The sequence below is a fragment of the Magnolia sinica genome, chromosome 18, assembly GCF_029962835.1.
Source record: "Magnolia sinica isolate HGM2019 chromosome 18, MsV1, whole genome shotgun sequence".
Taxonomy (NCBI): Eukaryota; Viridiplantae; Streptophyta; class Magnoliopsida; order Magnoliales; family Magnoliaceae; genus Magnolia; species Magnolia sinica.
Window position 1 is genome coordinate 14883066 of NC_080590.1, and position 19169 is coordinate 14902234.

General features: G+C 40.0%; 2 protein-coding genes across 4 annotated transcripts; one reads left to right on the top strand and one right to left on the bottom strand.

Moving 5' to 3' along the window:
• The first annotated feature begins 217 nt into the window (after positions 1 to 217).
• On the top strand, positions 218 to 8870 carry LOC131233080 (uncharacterized). 3 transcript variants are annotated; one of them, XM_058229679.1, is made up of 7 exons: positions 223 to 435; positions 523 to 579; positions 5792 to 5917; positions 7654 to 7732; positions 8181 to 8273; positions 8386 to 8499; positions 8622 to 8870. In XM_058229679.1, exons 1-7 carry the CDS (start codon positions 329 to 331, stop codon positions 8673 to 8675), a joined length of 630 nt encoding a protein of 209 aa, XP_058085662.1. In that variant the 5' UTR covers positions 223 to 328; the 3' UTR covers positions 8676 to 8870. The 3 variants fall into 3 exon arrangements, with proteins under 3 accessions (XP_058085664.1, XP_058085665.1, XP_058085662.1); XM_058229681.1 differs by lacking the exon at positions 523 to 579 and having other exon boundaries at positions 218 to 435; XM_058229682.1 differs by lacking the exon at positions 5792 to 5917 and having other exon boundaries at positions 219 to 435.
• On the bottom strand, positions 8769 to 18822 carry LOC131233079 (proteasome subunit beta type-1-like). The gene is made up of 7 exons (XM_058229678.1): positions 18502 to 18822; positions 18298 to 18405; positions 12486 to 12567; positions 9735 to 9864; positions 9484 to 9626; positions 9134 to 9220; positions 8769 to 9027 (listed from the first exon to the last, which is right to left on the bottom strand). Exons 1-7 carry the CDS (start codon positions 18549 to 18551, stop codon positions 8953 to 8955), a joined length of 675 nt encoding a protein of 224 aa, XP_058085661.1. The 5' UTR covers positions 18552 to 18822; the 3' UTR covers positions 8769 to 8952.
• Between the last annotated feature and the right edge of the window lie 347 nt (positions 18823 to 19169).

Genomic DNA, 19169 nt, shown 5'->3' on the forward strand with positions numbered 1-19169 from the left:
ACATTAGTTTTGAATCAACATGTATTCGTATTTCCTCTTCATCTAGGTCCGTGTGATCTTAGGAACAGATTGAAAATACGATATGGTGGGCCCTACGAATGTTTTAACGGTGAGAATCATTGTCCCTATGTGATTTATGGTGTGGTCCACTTAATATTTGGATACGAATCGTTTTTGGGATCATGCTATAAAATGACTAGTGACTAGCATGTGCCAGTATATAATGACAAAAATACCCAGGAAGCCGAATATCCGACTACATGGTTGAGAAGGCGCGCGAGTGAGCGAGAGAGAGGGAGGGAGAAACAGAGCTCGAAATCTCTCTTTCATGGCTTCGTTTGCAATGAAGTCGAGCATTTATCGCTCTTCTCTCCCCCGTATTGTATCGGAGCAGAAAAAATCGCCCGAGCCGGGCCCGACACAAATCGGTCGAAGGTATTTAGTTAGATCCCTTCTCTTTTCTTTTTCACTTTTATAATTTTCGAGAAATGAAATTCAAATGAAGTTATGGTGAAATTGAAGGGAGGTTATACTGAGGAGCAGCGAAATGGCAACGATTGCCGCCATCTTCCATTTCAGGTATTCGTTTTTCTGCCCTAGCTTCATGACTTCCATCTCCTGCATCTGTTCTTGTTGCTGAAATGACAGAAATAACCCCGACTCCGTGACGGGATTTTGGTTTTTCTTCTTTTCTAAATTCCTTTCCTAAATGCGAAGGAAATTCGCGCGAAGAGGATTGAGAATCCTCCTCGCGGCACACGTGTGAGATTTTGGTGGACCCAAATGGCTCAAAATTAAAAGTCAGGATCGTCCGCTCATACGTGTGCGCAAGCATCCTGGGCACGAAACGTCGAGTGTATTCCAGATGGTCTGTCTGGCGGACCACCATATGAATAGTCCATGGTCCAGAAACTGCAGCTTCTGGACTTCCGACAACCTCGATTTGGATGGGGATTGAATTTCAGCCATCCATTTGCAGTTCACTGATGCTTCGGCCATGATACTCTGGTCGGTTTGATTTTCGAGCTATGGCGATGGGGCCACTGGATAAATCGTGCTTACTATTGCACCTAGACTCGTTTCACAACCGTCTCACGGACAGCATAACACATCCGAGCCGTTGAAAACGTTCACCCTACCTTGAGCATCTTTAGGCACAACAGGCTTCTTCATTCATCAGGTGTGTCACACGGCGGTAAACATTGATGGCCAATGGATTAAATCAACGGCTAATGCAGTTTCCCTATGCACACGTGTGGTGTGGTGATCTGATGAGTAGATAGGCTGGATTTTTGAGACCTGGATGTTCAATTTTGGTGCCTACGTTTTCCGGTTAAAAGTAAGGGAGGCCTATCTTAATAAAATGGACGGTCAGCAATAAAAAATATTTTTTTTTTGCCAATTTTAGGCCGTTCGATATTTTCTTGCATTTGTCAGGTCATCCACAACCTGTGTCCCACCCGACATGCTGAGCCGCCCGTTTATGGAATTGTGAAACGCCAGACGTGGCTGTGCAGGTGGGCTATATTTTCTAGGAGACGTGATTAGATACAGCAGCTGTATCATAAGTTATGATACGGTGTTTTTTTCCAGCCAACGGATCACATATGAAGATTATCCTATCCATAGAAAAGGTGGAGTTGATCACCTGGTACGAAAATTACACAGATCCACTCTTTGTGAACCGCACCAGTGATCGGCCTGATTTCCATATCTGGTCATCACCATGAGTGCGGCCCACCTTATCCTATGATATTCAGCATATGTTACGTTGGCGGGAAAATTGGCTGTGCCGTACAGATGATTCATCTCTTTTTTAGGAGGCCTACTCTGATTCTGGGGCATCTCAGGGGGAACGGATTGGCTGCTCCCCCTGACACCAGCCAATGGCTGATGGTCGGTGCTCCGTGGGCCCCACCATGATGTATGTGCTTCATCCATGCCGTCCATCTATTTTTACAGAACATTTTACGGTATGAGACCAAAAATGAGATATATCCCATTCTCAAGTGGACCACATTAAACAATGTTGAATGAGCGTCGACCGTTAAAAAAAATTTGGTGCCATAAAAGTTTTGGATGAAGCTGATTTTTGGTTTTTCCCTTCATCTGGGCCTGTATGACCAAATAAACAGATTGGATGTCAAATAAACAATACAGTGGACCTTAGGAGGATTTTAATGGTGGATATCCAATCACTATTGTTTTCATGTGGTGTGGACCACCTGAGATTTATATACCTCTAATTTTTGGGATAAAGTACTAAAATGACCTTTAAAAATGGATGAATGGAACGGATGAGATACATACATCATGGTAGGGCCCACAGAGCACCGATCACCAGCCACGGGGCTGGTGGCAGGGGGAGTAGCCAATCCGTTTCCCATCTCAGGTGTGGCGGGATTTCGAAGAGCAGTTCATCACCCACTTGATGACATGTTCCGGGTGGGAAGGGGATCCTGGCCGTGCATCTATCTGATGTGTCCTGTCTAGATGGCCACCGTTTGAAAAATCACACCAAAGGAAAACTACCACTATCAGCTTCTTCTTTTTTCACACGCACACACACTCTCGCCGTACCGTAGTGGGATTTCGCGTACTCGAACCTTGACTTGGTGTTGAAACTCTTGTGAGTCTACCACAGGGGCAAGAGTAATGAAAAATACCACTATCAGCTTCTCCCATCAAATCCATTTCCATTTGAGCCATCCATCTGAAGGCCACTGTCCATATGGACAAGGTCTTCCATTCAATCTGATTTTCGCCCATGGGCCATTAATCCACAGGAGCAACTAGATGGATGGTTTGGATCCGCTGCCTCTTAGGCGATGAATGCCCTTCCAGACGGAGCCTACACATTGGTGGCAGGAGGGTAGTACTGCATCGCTTAACTAGAATAACCCCCGTGAGACGCAATACGCGCACATGTACGTCAATACACCAGCTATATAGCTGGTGTAGGTACGCGTCGTGCGAAGACGAGCGCCGACGCTCCTCGAGCTCCGAGTTGTACGAACGGTTCAAAGGAGATCAAAGTTCCATAGGCCTACATTGATGTATTTATTATATCCACACCGTTCATCCATTTTTCGAGATCATTCTAGAGCATTAGCCAAAAAATGAATCATATCCAAAGCTCAAATGGACCACACTAAAAATAGCAGCGGGGATAATGATTTTCACCGTTAAAAAATTCGTAGGGCCCACCGTAATGTTTATTTTCCATCCAATCTGTTCATAACGTTACAAATACCTAGATGAATAGGAAAAATAAATTTCATATCGATCCGAAACTTCTGTGACCCCCAAAAGGGTTTCAATGGTGGACGTTAAATCCCCCGTTGCTTTTAGCAGTGTGGTCCATTTGATCCTTAGATTTGCCTTATTTTTCGGGTAAAGCCTTAGAATGAGCGCGCAAAATGGATGGACTGTTTGGATATAACGGATACCTTATGTTGTGACCCACATAACTTGCTGACGTCAATACACCAGCTATATAGCTGGTGTGTCATGTGTGGTACACCAGCCAATCCGCCTCCCTGTTAAGGTCCTATGACCTTGGATTAGGGACGCCGACTGCGTCCTACCCCGCCCCTCTCTTGGTACGAACGGGCACATCTGTGTGAGGCCGCTATGGCTATGATGCACGCCATCCCTTTTCTCGGATAAGGTTGGCAAGTTGCATTAAATGCAAGTATGCAACTCATCTGTGGCTTGGTCCATTTGAGCATTGGATCTGCTTCATTTATATGCTCATATCTCAACGACCTTTTTAAATCCCGAATTATAACTTCTCAACAGTGTTTGAATGTAAAACACTCTAGATAATAAATGCACAAGAAATCTACTGTCATGCCTGGAATGTAATCCGTATATTAAAATGTAACAGATGAAATGTAGATAGAAAATTGCAGGTGCTTCCAAATGTGGTACATCTCCTCCAATTGCAACTTCAAATTCAAGTAATTTTTAAAGTATACATTTATTGTTTGATTTGATGCATATTACATGAAAATGCATGCAATTACATGCAACCAAACAACCCCTAAAATGATACATCAAGCCTCACGGTGGGCTCCCACAAAAATCTGCCCGTTTGTGCCTAGAGAAAGGCGGAGCTAGGACACAATCCGTGTCTTGTGGATTAGTTAGATGGAAATGAAAAGCTTTGATACCCCTGGTTGATACACAAACTCTAAGAAATTGCCCTAATTATATAAGTAAATTAAGCTAAACCAGCAAAATAGTTGGTTCCAGTTTAAATGTCTTGTAAACCAAAAATTAAGTGATTTGATATGATAGCCGGCGTATCGGTGGACATCTAATCGATTATCAAAATGAAAATAATCAACTGTTTAAATCCAACAAACGAATGCTGATTATTGAGAAGTTAGGATCATTTAATCTGACTTTTGGATTATGGCATAGCAACAGTGCAGTTTGGACAGGTTTTGAGTTAAAGCATTCCACGTGATAATTTGCTGGTGCGTGCTTATCAGCTATCACAGTCATGATTTTAAGACACTGACGAGTCTGTAGCGACTCATCCGAGTCGACTCCGACTCAGTCAGACCCAATCTCATTTTGATATGTAAGTTACCTTGCCAAGTCAGGCCGATTCAGCCTCAACTCAACTCAGGACCAAACAAGACAGTCCGAGTCGCGGAGTCTTTTAACCACGATGACAGTGCCAGAGAATGTGAAATAGCTCCCTTTCAAGCCTAGGGACAGGCGATCAGGTATTTGGATTTGAGCCGGGCTTGCCTAACAAAAGAACGTGTGGTCTTAGCTGCTCGCTATGTGCTTTAACATAAAGAACACTTAGTGGAAGATCTCAGCCGTCCATAAGTGGGCCCCCTTTTGTCAATGAACTAGTCCACAAGAGCAGCCAACCTTTATACCATCGTACTATAACTCGCTGACTTGACTCAAAACTCGACTTGGAGAGATTGTAAGCCGAGTCATTGAGGAAATCGCTCACAATATTGACTCAGTCCTGACTTGCAGACTCAATGAGTTGGACTGATAACTCGAGCTGAGTCAGTCGCCTGGTCAAACTGTTAAACTAATAAAGCACAATGTTTCAGGGGAATTATACCCTACTAGTACGCATTTCAGTCATGGAAAATTTAGCAATTTTATAATATCCATGTAAATATTTATAAATTTTTTTTCATCAAATATGAAATCGAGTCAAGGGCTCAGCAGAGTCTTCGAGTCTACCCAACCCAGCTGGACGCCGAATCAAGTCGAGTTAGCGGGTTTTAATCCTTGCTGTGTTAAAATATCATAAAACCTGATTTTGTTGCTTTTGGATTGATCGATCACTGCCATTCTTGGTCTGTTTTCTTGGACCCACTCGTTTTTGTCCCCAGTGAATGAATGGTTTGGATCATCATACACATGTGAACTTGGGAAGAAGAACCTTGAAGCTAGAATGCCCACAGTAGACTCAATGTTTTCAATTTGTAAAAATGGGGCACATGGTTTAGCAGTCCACTCTAGTAGAATGGAACATGACCGAACTATATCCTCGATTGCACAATCCTAACCTTTCAATGAAGGGCCCAAGATTGGTGGTTGGGATCTTCCAAATGGGGAGATCTTTTGACAAACCATCCATCTAAGTCTATCCGCATCAAACCAATGATCTAGATCACTGAAGCATGGGTCCCACTTTGACAGACTGAAAATATGAGAGTATATGCACATGAAGAGGAAGCAGATCATGTAATTTATTACCTCTCATTTTAAAGGGATTACTCAGACAGTATTTGTATGTACTTGACAGTGGTACAAAACCCAGCTATCTAGGAGTGCAAAGGAATTCCCAGTCATTGGCGTTGTGCCCTGCAACTAACAACTGTCTTTCTACTGCAGAGGAGATGAGTGACCTCACACACTATGCCCCACCATGGTATGCTTTCCTCTCCCTCTCTCCTCTAACCTACATCAATTTGTACTCTACAACCCTTGTTTATTTATTTATAAATCCTTTTCTACGTGTTGTAGGTTATGTTAATCTACATCCGGTTGTGGGTGTTGGTTTTTTCTAACTATAGTGGGAGATCTTGAGATTTTCTTAGCTTGAATGATTTTCCTGTCATATCGTCCTGCATGTTTTTTTTTTTTTGGGAGAGAGAGAGAGAGAGAGAGAGAGAGAGAGAGAGGAATAACAACAATGGTCTTCCCTCCTGCCCCACCACGTGATGATATAGGTTGTTCAGCTCTAAGCTTGCACGTGGGCAAGGATCTTGCTCATTAGAGATTACTCGTTCATAGAAACTTAGACAGGGGTCTGCAAAAAGCAGTTCCTAACTCAATTGCGGATGCATGGGCGAGGATCTCTTATTAGCGAGATTCCTTTGTCAAGTGGGCTGGTTGTGGTGGGACCACCTGGACTGATGGTCTGGATCATCCACGTGATGGTGAATGAAGGGGTTGCTTCTAGAGGCTACCCTTGGTAAAATATTGAGCAGATCACGCAGCAGAATTTATTGCTGTTGATGTTTCCGATGGTGAATTTATGACCATAAGCATGGTAAGATGAGATACGTCTGGGATGGCTTCTGAAACATATGCCATCCACAGAGGGAGCCACAGCCACTAGATGGACGGTCCTGATTAATATGCATACCCGTCAAGTGTCCCTATTGTTCGTGTCAGTGTTAAGTCTGTGGCATTGTCTGGTTCTGAGAAATGCCGATGGGTTTGGCAGGAGAGCAGACTGAAGAGATGATATACTGCACAACGTGCCAGATCCAGTCCATTAATCCAGTGGGGCCCACCATGAACATGTCATGGGCCAAAATTCAATGCCAGTCCACTCATCAGGTGGGCCCAATGTGTATGATAAGAATGGAGGAACCAAAAGAAGACCTGCCATCTGCATTCAGGGTACACGTGTGGCTCATCTGTCGAGGGTAGGCATGGATCTCACATACCTGTGCCGTGGACCACCTCTTGAATCTGCCCTCTAACGCATCGCAACAGCATTTCCCAACTGCAAGAGGGGGAGGGAGGGGAGTTACTTGACACTCAGGACACTTGATGTGCAGGCACTCAAAAATTGTTTACGTGTGGCATACATTAACTCAAACTAAACTACCTAGATTATGGAACCCACCTGTGGCTAAGCCACAGTTCCAAAATCAGATTAGTTGAACAATCCTGTCCTCTGATTTGTGGACACGCTAGTTTGTGGAAATAAGGCCACTGGAAAATTTTCATTTTTCAAACCTTCTAATAAATGTCCATTGATCTTATAGTCGGATAAGTAAATAAGCGTCAGCTTTTGGCACACCATGCATCTAAACTGACACCCATAAATAATAAATTGGACAGCTTAATTTGACTTGTACACCAGGTTTGCAATTTTTAAGTGCCTGTGTATTATCGTGTATTATCCATCACCTTCTTCCAGAGCATCAAAGCTTTTCTAGAGAGAGAGAGAGATTTTCCCTCTGTCCTGTGGAGACTGGACTGCCACTCCCAAGTAGCAAGGTCCCAACCTTGAAAAAGATTGGGGGGCAACCAGACCAGGTCTGGGGGCCAGTTTCAGCAGCCATTGTTGGGCGGTAGCTCCTCAGGACTGTGATCACTGCCAAACGGCTCTTGTATATTTCTGATATTTATTTATTTGTACTCTGCTAGGAATTACAATCCTGAAGAAGGGCGTGGAAAGAAAAAGCCTGTGAGTAAAGAAGAAGCCATGGCCGAGCTTCTTCAAGTGGTATAACCCTGTTATATCTCTATGGTTTGTGTGTGCATGCGCAAGATTGTTTATGCTGTTATTTTCTCCATAACAACCATTATCTATCATATACAATGCCATTTTCATTATAAACAAACAAACAAAAAAAAAAAAAAAGCAGCTCTTTTGTTTCATGGTGTAGCATTTTTCACCTTTTCATTTTCCTCCCATTTCATGCTGGCTGTTATAAGGTGTAGAGTAGTGTGTTTCAGACCTTGGTCACATGATCGTCCATCGTGGTATACCCCATTTTTCCGGTGCATAAGCTGGGATCAAACTAACTTGCGAAAGAGAACAATCATATGATGCAACCTCAGTTTTTTTCATTGGAAAAGAAATTAAAGCGCTCCGTTCTTTTTAACAGTCCTATTTAATATGTGATTTATGAGATTAGTAGCAGCTAAATGCAATGATGCTTGCTTCGCAGATCAAGTCAACAAAGCCAGATAGGTTTACTCCTCGTGTGGTGGAGAAGAATGACAATTACATACGCGTGGAGTATGAGAGTCCGATAATGGGGGTAAGTCTTAGAGGGGACCTTGTTACCACATTACTCCTAATCATCGGGTCAAGTCAAAGTTGAAAAATTAATAGTTTTATTATTTTATTTTATTTTATGGTTTTCCTTCCAGTTTGTGGATGATGTGGAGTTTTGGTTTCCTCCTGGTAAGAAATCGATTGTCGAATACCGATCCGCATCCCGCTTGGGAAACTATGACTTTGATGTTAACAGAAAGAGAATCAAGGTAAATCACTTGTGACATTTCCCTTTGGAAGCCAAAAAAAAAAAGAGTTTTGCATAAAATGCACCCTGCGGGTAGGAAGGTATGGCATGTGACTGTTGAGACTTTTGTGCTGTTTGTTACAGGCTCTGCGGTTGGGGTTAGAGAAGAAGGGATGGGCTTCAGAGAGTAGTTACTGAGAACCATCATCAACGGCATGTTTTGTTTTGCGGCTGTTTCAGTCATTCATTCATGAGTCTATGTTGTATTTCTTAAGACACCAAAACCCGTAATGGGCATAAATTCAAATCATCCATTTTATTTTGAGGAACACAGAAACATGTCTGCATGCATCATATTTCTTTAAAATAATGAAGTGAAATTGTTTGATATCATTTCCTAAGAAGCTAACACAAGTATTTGATGGACTTGGAAGCAACCAAAGATCCACCACAGCTAGCGACAGCAGATGAGATGTTAGTCTTTCCGGAGATCTGTATACTCTCGCCGAATGCCACCAGCATTAACAATGACTATCTCTACTCTGTCTCCCTGCATACAACCAAAGGAAGTTAGAAGCAGAAAAATGAAGGGCAGCTCATGTCTTACCAAAACTTCTTTCTTTTAATAATAGGCATATGGGATCTGAGGAACTTACAGTGTAGATATCCCTTTCAGCTGCCGAAGCAAAAACATCTTTTACCATATCAACAGCTTCTGACTCAGACAATGGAGTCACGGCATCCTGTGCATCCAATGGGTTTTGAGTGTGGAAAATGAGTTAAGGCCAGTTTGGAAGTTCCACTTCTAGCAGCCCTTGAGATGAGCTCCACCCAAATCTCAATTGGAAGATAAGGAAAACAGAATCTTGCCTAGTGCAGTCTCTTTTCTCCACGCCAACCCAGACACATGGCAGATGGGTTTTGCTCAAACCCCAAAACCATCCCAGATTGTGGTACTTCCAAAGGGAATAGAGATCACAACAGGCAAATTAAGTTGGATCCTTACCTTTGCGGGTAACAAAAGAGGACTAGGAGATTTCAGTTGGTTGTCCAAAACAGGCATGATGAGTGTAGAACCAGAACCTTGGGAGCTGTATCCAACTCTCTCATATGATCCAACTGCATCGTATGTGAACACACAACCCTTTCCTGAAAAGTAAGTTAATGGACTTTTTGAGTTTGTAAAATTACCTTTGACTTTTTGGGAGAGTATCCTGTTAAGGTTAAAATCTTAACTTTTTGAGTTTGTAACCTTACCTTCATTGTCAAGGCCGCCTAGGACATTGAAAGCATAGTAAGGAAAGAAGCGTTTGTAATAAAGGGTATTGGAGAGAAGCTGGGCCATAGCAGGGCAGCTCATCTGCTTGTTGTGTTGATGCTGATAGATCTGCACCGCAGGGAAAAGAAAAAATAAAAATGATAGCAATCAGTTTAAGCAACAAACTTCCTGCAAAAAAAAAAAAGAAGAAGAAAAAAAGAAGAAGAGAAGAATCCATGGCATGCAAGCAAAAGACCATTGAAAGGTTACCACCCAGTGTGCCACATGCATCCGAGTAGTTCCTTTTTGTGTGTGTGTGTGTGTGTGTGTGTGTGTGTGAAGATCAGTTTATTTAATCAGAAAAGAAGCACAAACGAGACCCATGATAAGGGCAACACGTTAAAATTAGGCATGCGATGACAAATTATTGGAGTATTGCAAATAATAACATGGTTTGTGAAATGCATATGGTGGCTAATCTCAAAGGCTTGAAATGGAGTGTCCTTCCCAACGAATTCTTTCTAGATTCCAACAGTTGAACACATCCTTTCTGCCTTTGAGATTAGTGACAAAAATAAATCCAGTAAACTTTCCAGTTTTGAGGAACATTAACACTAAAATAGGATTACCATTTTTCCTCAAACAAGAAATCCTGGGCTTCCATTTTCATGATTCCTGGGTTTGAGGATTTTAAGATCAGGTCTTATATTTTGGAAACTGTTAGAAGTTGTAGCTTTTTTGTTAATGTACTGAGTCTTTTTCATCCTATAAGAACCCAAAGTTCCAATGAAAATTTTCCTACACATCAAGAAACCAACTTAGTCACTATTTGTTAATGAATTAATTACATATAGATTGTCCATTCCGCATTTCCATGTAAAGAGAGAGGCTAACGATTTGCCTGACTTGTTGACCAGGTCCTTAGGCCTTCCCTTTGCATTGGGAATCCTTTACGTTGTCTTTGGTTGCACTGAATATCATGAAATTCATGATATTTTTGCACCAAATTAGACTGATTAAACATGAAATATCATGAAATTTGGTTGTTTATCTTCCCAAAAAAATGGTATTATTCTCAAAAAAAGTAAAGAAAAAGAAAAAGAAATATGAAACTACATGATATTTGGTGCAACCAAATGCACCCTTCGTTAGAGATGTAATCCATGTTTCTTTTCTTAAAAATAAAAATCATTGTTAATTATCACAAATAAAAATAAAATAAAACAGTCAAAATTCATTGTTCATTCATAAACCATCATTTAATCAAGCAAAATTTTGGGAGACGGTTTAAGAATCCTAATTACAGCAGCAACCACCAATTAATTCATGATGCTGCAATGCCCTCCAAAGATGATTACTTCAAAGTGCCTTTGATATAAAAACAGTTTTATCAAATATGCCTTCATGCAAGAAGTCCTGAAAACCAGTCTAATCATTCAGAAATTGGCAACTATTAACGTTTTGTGTTGGATACACAGTGCCCTTAAGATTAAAATATGATAGGTCTGGATAACTGAGTCCCTAATTGCCTTTCCAAATTTACAGTCTTGGAAAAAAGAAAGGATCTCAGAAACACCCGTTAATTCACCAGTGAGGCTTAAGCTATAGCTGATGTTCAATGGGACAGGTAAACAAATATTGGAACCACCTAGGTAGTAAGTCATAACTATACTTGCAATCTGAGCAAAATTGATAATCTTTTCCTTGATCACGATGGTAGAGAACCCACTCCTTATAGAAGTCCATGCCAAGATTTCATTTGAAGTCAAGGTTTGAAATCGGTGTACTATGTAACGTATTGTTCATCGCCAATACCGTTACATATTACTCCATATCACCCCATATCAGGCTGTTTCGGGCTGATGCAGGGGCCAATACACCCTTATTGTTCATGAGCGATTCTAGTACATATCGCATGGTTAACCATGCAATATGTCAAAAATGTGAAATCAATAAAAGAAATTCCAGACACTGAATCGTATATACAAAAGGCTTTGCCGATCAATCTTCAATTGATGCTCCATAATAAAGCATTTTAGTTATCTACTTGGCCTGCTTATTTTGTTAGGGGAAAGGTTTTAATATTCCATGAGATTGAGAATATCATTATCATTTGAACATATTCCCAGGGCCAACACTTATATGTTTGTTTCTTTATGGTTGTTTAAAATTTTCAATTTTTTAATAAGTTATTAGGGAGCCATAAGTAGCCTACAAAATGTAGATTTTGGTTCAATGGAAAGTCCAGTTTCCAAATAACATGCATTTGGAATGCATTTGCATGGCATGACCAAACGTATACTACTTTGTAGGGCCTATTTAGATGGTGGGAAAAGAAAAAGGAAAGAAAAGCAAATGGATGAATTTTCCCATGACGGGACATTTTGCTATGTTTGGCTAGCAAAAGAAATATTGTATTTCAAAAAGCAATCATTAACCAAACACTATAAATAAATTCTCATGCACAAGAGACGAGGTGACCATTGTGAGAGCTTTATGAGATTTCCACTGGTTATCCAAACAAGACCACAAAAAAATGAAATCCATGTTTCAATAGTGCTCATGGAAATCTTAGGAAATCATCATAGAAAATACTGAAATGAGTTGAAGGCAAGCCCCACCAAGAATCGAACTTGGACTACTGAATCTGAAGTGAAATGTCAAACTCCAGCACACTTTGATATGTTAGATTTTCATGGAAGTATATAGGATCAGTGTGCAATTAGATATTCAAACTTCTGATGGCATACCAGGTGCCTGGCTGCCAAGTTCTTTTGTAGAGCTTTCACGTCTGCCTGGAAGCCAGAGGAGGCCATAACACATTTGTCAGCTCTGCAAGGATACAAATATAAACACCCATTATTAACAGAGACATGGATCTTCCATTACAGAACATAGTTCAATAGAGTTATCCGTCCAGTCATCCACTTCCATGTCCAAAAGTAGGGGCACCCATGGGCCAGGTGGGCCAGGCTTTGAATGGCTGATTCAATACCAGAGCACAGCTTAGTGATTAGTCTTTCGACTTCAGGCCCAAGCTCAGCCATTAAAATCATAAGTGGGCCTATACCCAGGCTTGAGTGACGCCTTAATAGAAAGTTCTGCAAAACCTAGGCAATGGACTAAGTTGGTATGTGGTACGGGAACAGTTACTTGGTATGGTACTTCTTCCAATGCATGGCACACTATGGATAGAATCATGTGCATCAGTCCAATACATACACTCTATATGCAATAGAGTTTATATATGAACTCACATTGCGATTTATTTATGAAATGATGAATGTTATTATTAAAGACCCGCATGCTTAGTGTTATATAATAACTCACAAATATGAGTATATATCTCTACATTGTAAATAATAAATTTGCACTAAATTAATGAATAGTAAGAATATAAAGCCATAATTTTGGATCGCTAAAAATAGCAATTGGATTGCAAACACTCATAATCTGGATCATACGACCTGGAACAGAAAACGTGGGGTGTTTCATGTTTTAGGTAACTTTGCCCAGGACTGACCCAACTATCAATCAGGCTTCAAAATATAACTTGTCCCCACCCAAACACATGGACCTATATTACAGCCTGATCTATATCAGGTGGGACCCAAAACACAATGGCCCAACACCAGTTTCCAGCCTTATATAAATGTAATATAGACTGAAGCACTGCTCCATGGATTCCATAGGTACTAATTTCCCTCTGTGGAAAAGGCAAAAATGGGATATGTTGATGGCAAAATCCCAATTCCAAAAGATGATGATCAAAAAATCTTTGAGTGGGAATCAAGTAACCATTTGGTTATGAGACTCTATGGAACATCATATGGCTGAAGGTTTGTTTTTCATTACAACTAGTTGTGAAATTTGGACCTCATTGCATGATATTTGTGCTGAAAAAACAACCTTGCTCGAATTTATCAAATCTAACAAGATATTGCTCAACTTCACATGGAATACCAAAAAAAAAAAAGTTAATATTTTGGAGGTGTTTGTGGTATTTGGGAGGAACTCGCTCACTTAAATCCTTTCACAAATGACCCAGTGAAGTAAAAGAAAAGGATTGCGCAAGATAAAATCTTTCATATTTCAGCTGGATTGCCCACCGAATATGAGTCTATTCATAGCCAAAACTTAATGGTCACAAATTTGCTTTCTCTAAATACTGTGTGCACAAATCCAACGAGAAACAAGGAAAAAAGTTATGGAGGCTAATGTTAAGAATTCAGTAAAACATCCAGCCTTGCTTTCTGATGCATAATCAGAAAATCAGGGTGATAAAGGACGTGATTGTGACTGTGGTCATGGTAGAGGCCGTGGAAGAGGACCCGACAGAGGTATTGGTGAAAGGCCTTGTTGCACCCACTGTAATAAACTTGGTCGCGTCAAAAATAGATGTTGGGATCTTCATGGTAAGCCTGGAGATGATAAGATTAGAACCAATGCTGCTGACTATGCTAACTTAACTGAACCAAATGAAGTTAGCATATCTATTGAAAGTTGTATGTGCTTCTTGATCAGTTTAATAGTCAAAAGATAAGTCCAATGCCCTCTCCTACACAAGATCCAAGTACTTCTCAGTCCTTCTGTTACATGACCCAAAAATTGTCAACTTCTTGGATAATTGATTCGCGTGCCACCGATCATATGACTAGCAATTCAAAATATCTTGATTCCATGATTATACTAGATGTATGCAAATTATCTCTTGCAGATGGTTCTGTTATTCCAGTACATGCAGTTGGTCAAACAAATATCTTTTCAGGAGTTGATGTGCCCTCTATTCTTTATATCCCCGCATTTCCTTCAAATCTCTTTTCTGTAAGCAATCTCACAAACTCATTAAATTTCTCTGCCACGTTCTTTCCAAATTTGTGTTTTTTTTTAAAGATTTGATTACGGGAAAGGAGATTGGTAGAGGACAAGAAGCATAGGGCCTCTACCTGTTGGATCAACATGCAAGAGCCTTTTTAAGCAATGAAAGGAATGTTGATATGGATAAGACTTGGCATTGGAGATTGGGGCATCCATCAGATCAAGTTTTGCATCAATTATGTCCTTTTATTTATCCTTTCTATAATAAATGTGAGACTTGTCGCTTTGCAAAACCTTCTAGACTTTTAAGACTAGGAAACAATTTTCTTATAAACTTTTTGATCTGATTCATTTTGATATGTGGGGACTTACCCTGTTGATTCATAGTTTAGTTTTAAGTACTTCGTTAGTTTTATCAATTACTCAAGATTTTTATGGATTTTTGTATTAAAAATAAAAAGGAGATGTTTTTAATGCTTTTAAGGATTTTCACAATATGGTTATTACGCAATATGATGCGAAAGTAAGAATTTTAAGATTCGATGATGGTGGTGAATATTTGAGTAAAATTTTTACTGAGTATCATAGTAAAAATGGAATTATACATTAAACTACTTGTCCAGGCACTCCACAACAAAATGGAATCGCTGTGCGCAAAAATCGTCCTCTCTTGGAAATTATTAGATCCCTTATGTTTTGGATGAATGTTTCCAAAAAATTTTGGCCAAATGTCGTTTAGGTTGCCTACTAGTATTAATAGATTACCTAGTGTTGTTCTCAAAGGCAAAAGTCCTTTTCAAATACTAAATAAATAATTTTTAAAAAAAAAATCCCAACATTTCATCTACGTGTTTTCGGATGTTTGTGTTTTGTCCATTTAACAGACACAGAAAGATGCAAATTAGTTCATAATAAATAAATAAATAATCCGTCAACATCTTCTTCGATTATTCACCTATTAAAAAAGGATACAAATACGTTGATTTAATAAAAAGGAAGAATTGGGGTTTGTTGAAAATACTCCATATTGTTCTAAATCTATGCATCTAGGATTTAAAGATGTCTTGACTCAAGGGGAGAGTTCATCATGTCCTAATGAATTTGTCAATCCATTGTCTTGAAGTTAAGATGTAAATCAACTGTCGAATTTCAAGATGATGCTCAAAGCCCCGATTCATTAAGCAAGACTCATGTGCCCTCTTCTCATCAATCATATGCCTCCATGACAATTTCTCCTATGCAAGGTACTACCAAGTGTTAATATCCCTCAGAAAGATTCAACCAATGATCTTCCAATTGCCTCACAAAAAGAGAAAAGAGTTGTCCATCCTCCAACTCGTTTGTTTGATTAATCTTATCATGTTACATATCCAATACAATCATCTCTCTCTTTTAAAAGCTTCTCTGAAAGTCACGATGCATTTCTAGCTGTTATCTCTTCATCTTTAGAACTTACAAGTTTCCATGAAGCTCAATACCAAATTGTACGGAAAACGGATACAGAAACAAAGTGTTCAATAACAGTAACGGTGGCCATTACAGCCACCGCCATTACAGTTACAATACAAGTCATAACAGCCGTTATAGCCCCCATAACGGTCATTATAGCTTCTTCTTTTTTAATCTATTTCAGCCCCGTAACAAACTGTTACCGCCGTTACAAGACCGTTACTGATCAATTTTTCCATATTGGTCATTACAACCCCGTAATGCAGAACGCATAACATAACAGTCGTTACGTAACTGTTTTGGAATACCTTGTATGGAAGAGGAATTAGCCGCTCTCGACATGAATAACACATGGAGGATGGTGCAATTGCCTAATAGAAAGAAACTTGTTGGATGTAAATGGGTTGACACTATAAAATATAATAGTAATGGTTCCATTGACAGATATAAGGCTAGACTGGATGCATAAGGCTTTACTCAGATTTATGGTGTTGATTACCAAGAAACTTTTGCTCTTGTAGCTAAAATGAATTCAGTCCGCATTAATGGCCTTTATATCAACTGGATATTTTTTTTAAAAAAATGCTTTTTTACACATTTACACAAAGATTTGCATATATATATATATATATATATATATGAGGTTGACACTTGGATATCCTTAAGAGGAGAGTAAGATATTGTGTGTTAGTTAGAAAAGGTAATTTATAGGCTTAAACAATTCCTAGAGTTTGGTTTGAAAAACTAAGGTCGGTTGTCATAACTTTCAAGTATTGTCAAAGTGGTGTAGATCATACATTGTTTGTTAGACAAACAAAGCATGAAAGATCAATTTGTTGATTTATGTTGATGATATCATGATCAGGCAACCAAAAGGTCATCTCAATTCTCAATTTGAATTTTTTTTTAAACAATCTTGGCAGGATATACTTCTTGGGAATTGAGGTTGCCTCTTCGAAGAAAGGTATATTTATCTCTCAAAGGAAATATAGCTTAGATTTACTAAAGGAAGCGGGAAAATTGGCCAATTAAAGATATTGGGCAATATAAGGGATTGGCAGGTCGTCTTATACACATTACAATTACTCGTCCATAAATCACATAAGTTGTTGGTCTTGTCAGTCAGTTTATGCATATCCATGCTCTGCACAAATGGATGCAATTGACGGAATCCTCAGATTTTTAAAGGGAATTCTAGGAAAAGGTGTGCTAATAAAGTGTAATAACAATCCAAAAGCAGTTGGCTATGCTGATGCTAATTGGGCAAGCTGCCCATTTGACAGGGATCAACTACTGGAATGTGCACCTTTCTAGGTAGCATCCAGTCACATGGAAAGGTAAGAAACAAAATGTGGTGGCCTGCTCTAGTGCCAAAGCTAGATACAAGGCAATGGCCACAAACGTATGCAAATTAATTTGGATAAAAGCCCTGCTAGAAGATATGGGCTTCCTATTCAACAGTCAATGGAAATGCTATGTGATAACAAGCTGCTGTTCACATTGCATCTAATCCAGTGTTTCGGGAAAGAACAATGCACATTGAAGTGGTCTGCCACTTTCTCGGAGAAGAGGTTAAAGAAAATACAATTTCCATGCCTTTCATGAAGACCAAAGATCAATTGGCAGATAGTCTCACAAAAGCCATTGGAAAGCGTAGATTTCACAAGGCATTGTGCAAGTTGGGTATTGTTGATATCTCAACTTGAGAAGACCTCCCTTATCTCACACTTGCTATCTTTATCCTGCTCATTTTGTGCTATCCTTACCCTTCTTCTCCTGTATTTGTAGTTTGAAATGCATCATGTCCTGTGTATCCACCTGTATAAATCCCACAGCACTAGTTGAAACTTCTCATTCTCTTATTCTAGGTAAGAGGAACTTGAGTTTGCCACCTCCAATTTGAGGCAGAATCTCACTGATTCAGCTCCTCAATGCCATTTCGCCAGGCAGATCCCAAACACACTCAAAATAACACTTGGGAAAAACCCGCATCATACCATATCAACTTGGATCCAACAGGCCAATTGGGCCAACTATACCATGAAAAATGACCAGCCCGGCTACTGAATCACTTTCTTTCGTTATTTAGTTTTTGTTCAAATCATCAATGCATATAACCAAATAGCAAATTCCAATTGAAATCGACCAAATAAAACAAAATGCAGATGAATTGAATAGCACACGAGAGCAATGACATACAACAATGATTTTTGTATGATTTTTTTATTTTTTATTTTTGTTTAAGATCGGAGAAGTGGCAGGAAGAGAATTTGAAGTTGATAGAGGGAGCCGTACAATTTGGAGATCTTGGAGTAATCGCGGGTGAGGATGCTGTAGCCGGTGGACATCCGGGTATCGGCAGCAATCACGCAGTAATCGTAGCCCGCGATCGCCACACATGTCCTGAGTATAGAGACGACGAAGAACGTTAGACAGATATTCAAATCCGTTTGAGATATTCAGAGAGAGAGAGAGAGAGAGAGAGAGAGGGAAGCTTACCCTCCGTTGTTGTCGTACGGCGACCAGTTAGCATGTTGCTTTGGATCCATTGATCTGTTGAGAGAGAGAGAGAGATGCCTGCGATTGCTGCTTTTGATTTCCTTGTTGGATTTTCCTTTCCTCTCAAGCAACGAGGGCGAGAAAGACCGTCGAGGCCGCGCGGAAAACACTGGACGCGGTTTCGGTGGATCCCCGATTGTGGGGCCTTCCCTGATGTACGTGTATTATATCCACGCCGTCCATCCGTTTCTCGAGACCAATTTATGAATTGAGACGAAAATTTTAGAAGATCCAAATCTCAGGTGGACCACACTAAAGGAAACAGTGGCGACTGAACGCCCACCATTAAAAACTTCTTAGGCCATAGGAACGTTTATTTTCCATCCAAACAAACCATAAGTTTACGAAGACTCATGGAAGGACAACGTAAATATCAACTTGATAAGTTTTTAATGATCAATCACCAGTGTTTCCTATAGTGTCGTCCACCTGAAATTTGTTTCCACGGGCAGCTTGGATCGATCCATGACTGTGGGGCCCACCATGATGCATGTGTCTTGTATCCGCGCTTTCCATCCATTTAGCCATTTCAGGGTATGAGCCCAAAATACAATAGAACCAAATCTCGAGTGAGCCATACCATAAGAAACATGGGAAACAGTGGTGAG

Coding starts and splice junctions, on each gene's coding strand:
- LOC131233080 (XM_058229679.1), top strand. CDS start 329: ATGGCTTCGTTTGCAATGAAGTCGAGCATTTATCGCTCTTCTCTCCCC. Junction 436..522: donor CCGACACAAATCGGTCGAAG/GTATTTAGTTAG, acceptor GTGAAATTGAAG/GGAGGTTATACTGAGGAGCA. Junction 7,733..8,180: donor TGGCCGAGCTTCTTCAAGTG/GTATAACCCTGT, acceptor CTTGCTTCGCAG/ATCAAGTCAACAAAGCCAGA.
- LOC131233079 (XM_058229678.1), bottom strand. CDS start 18,551: ATGGATCCAAAGCAACATGCTAACTGGTCGCCGTACGACAACAACGGA. Junction 18,406..18,501: donor CCGTACGACAACAACGGAGG/GTAAGCTTCCCT, acceptor CTCTATACTCAG/GACATGTGTGGCGATCGCGG. Junction 9,221..9,483: donor CTCTTTTGTTACCCGCAAAG/GTAAGGATCCAA, acceptor TTGGATGCACAG/GATGCCGTGACTCCATTGTC.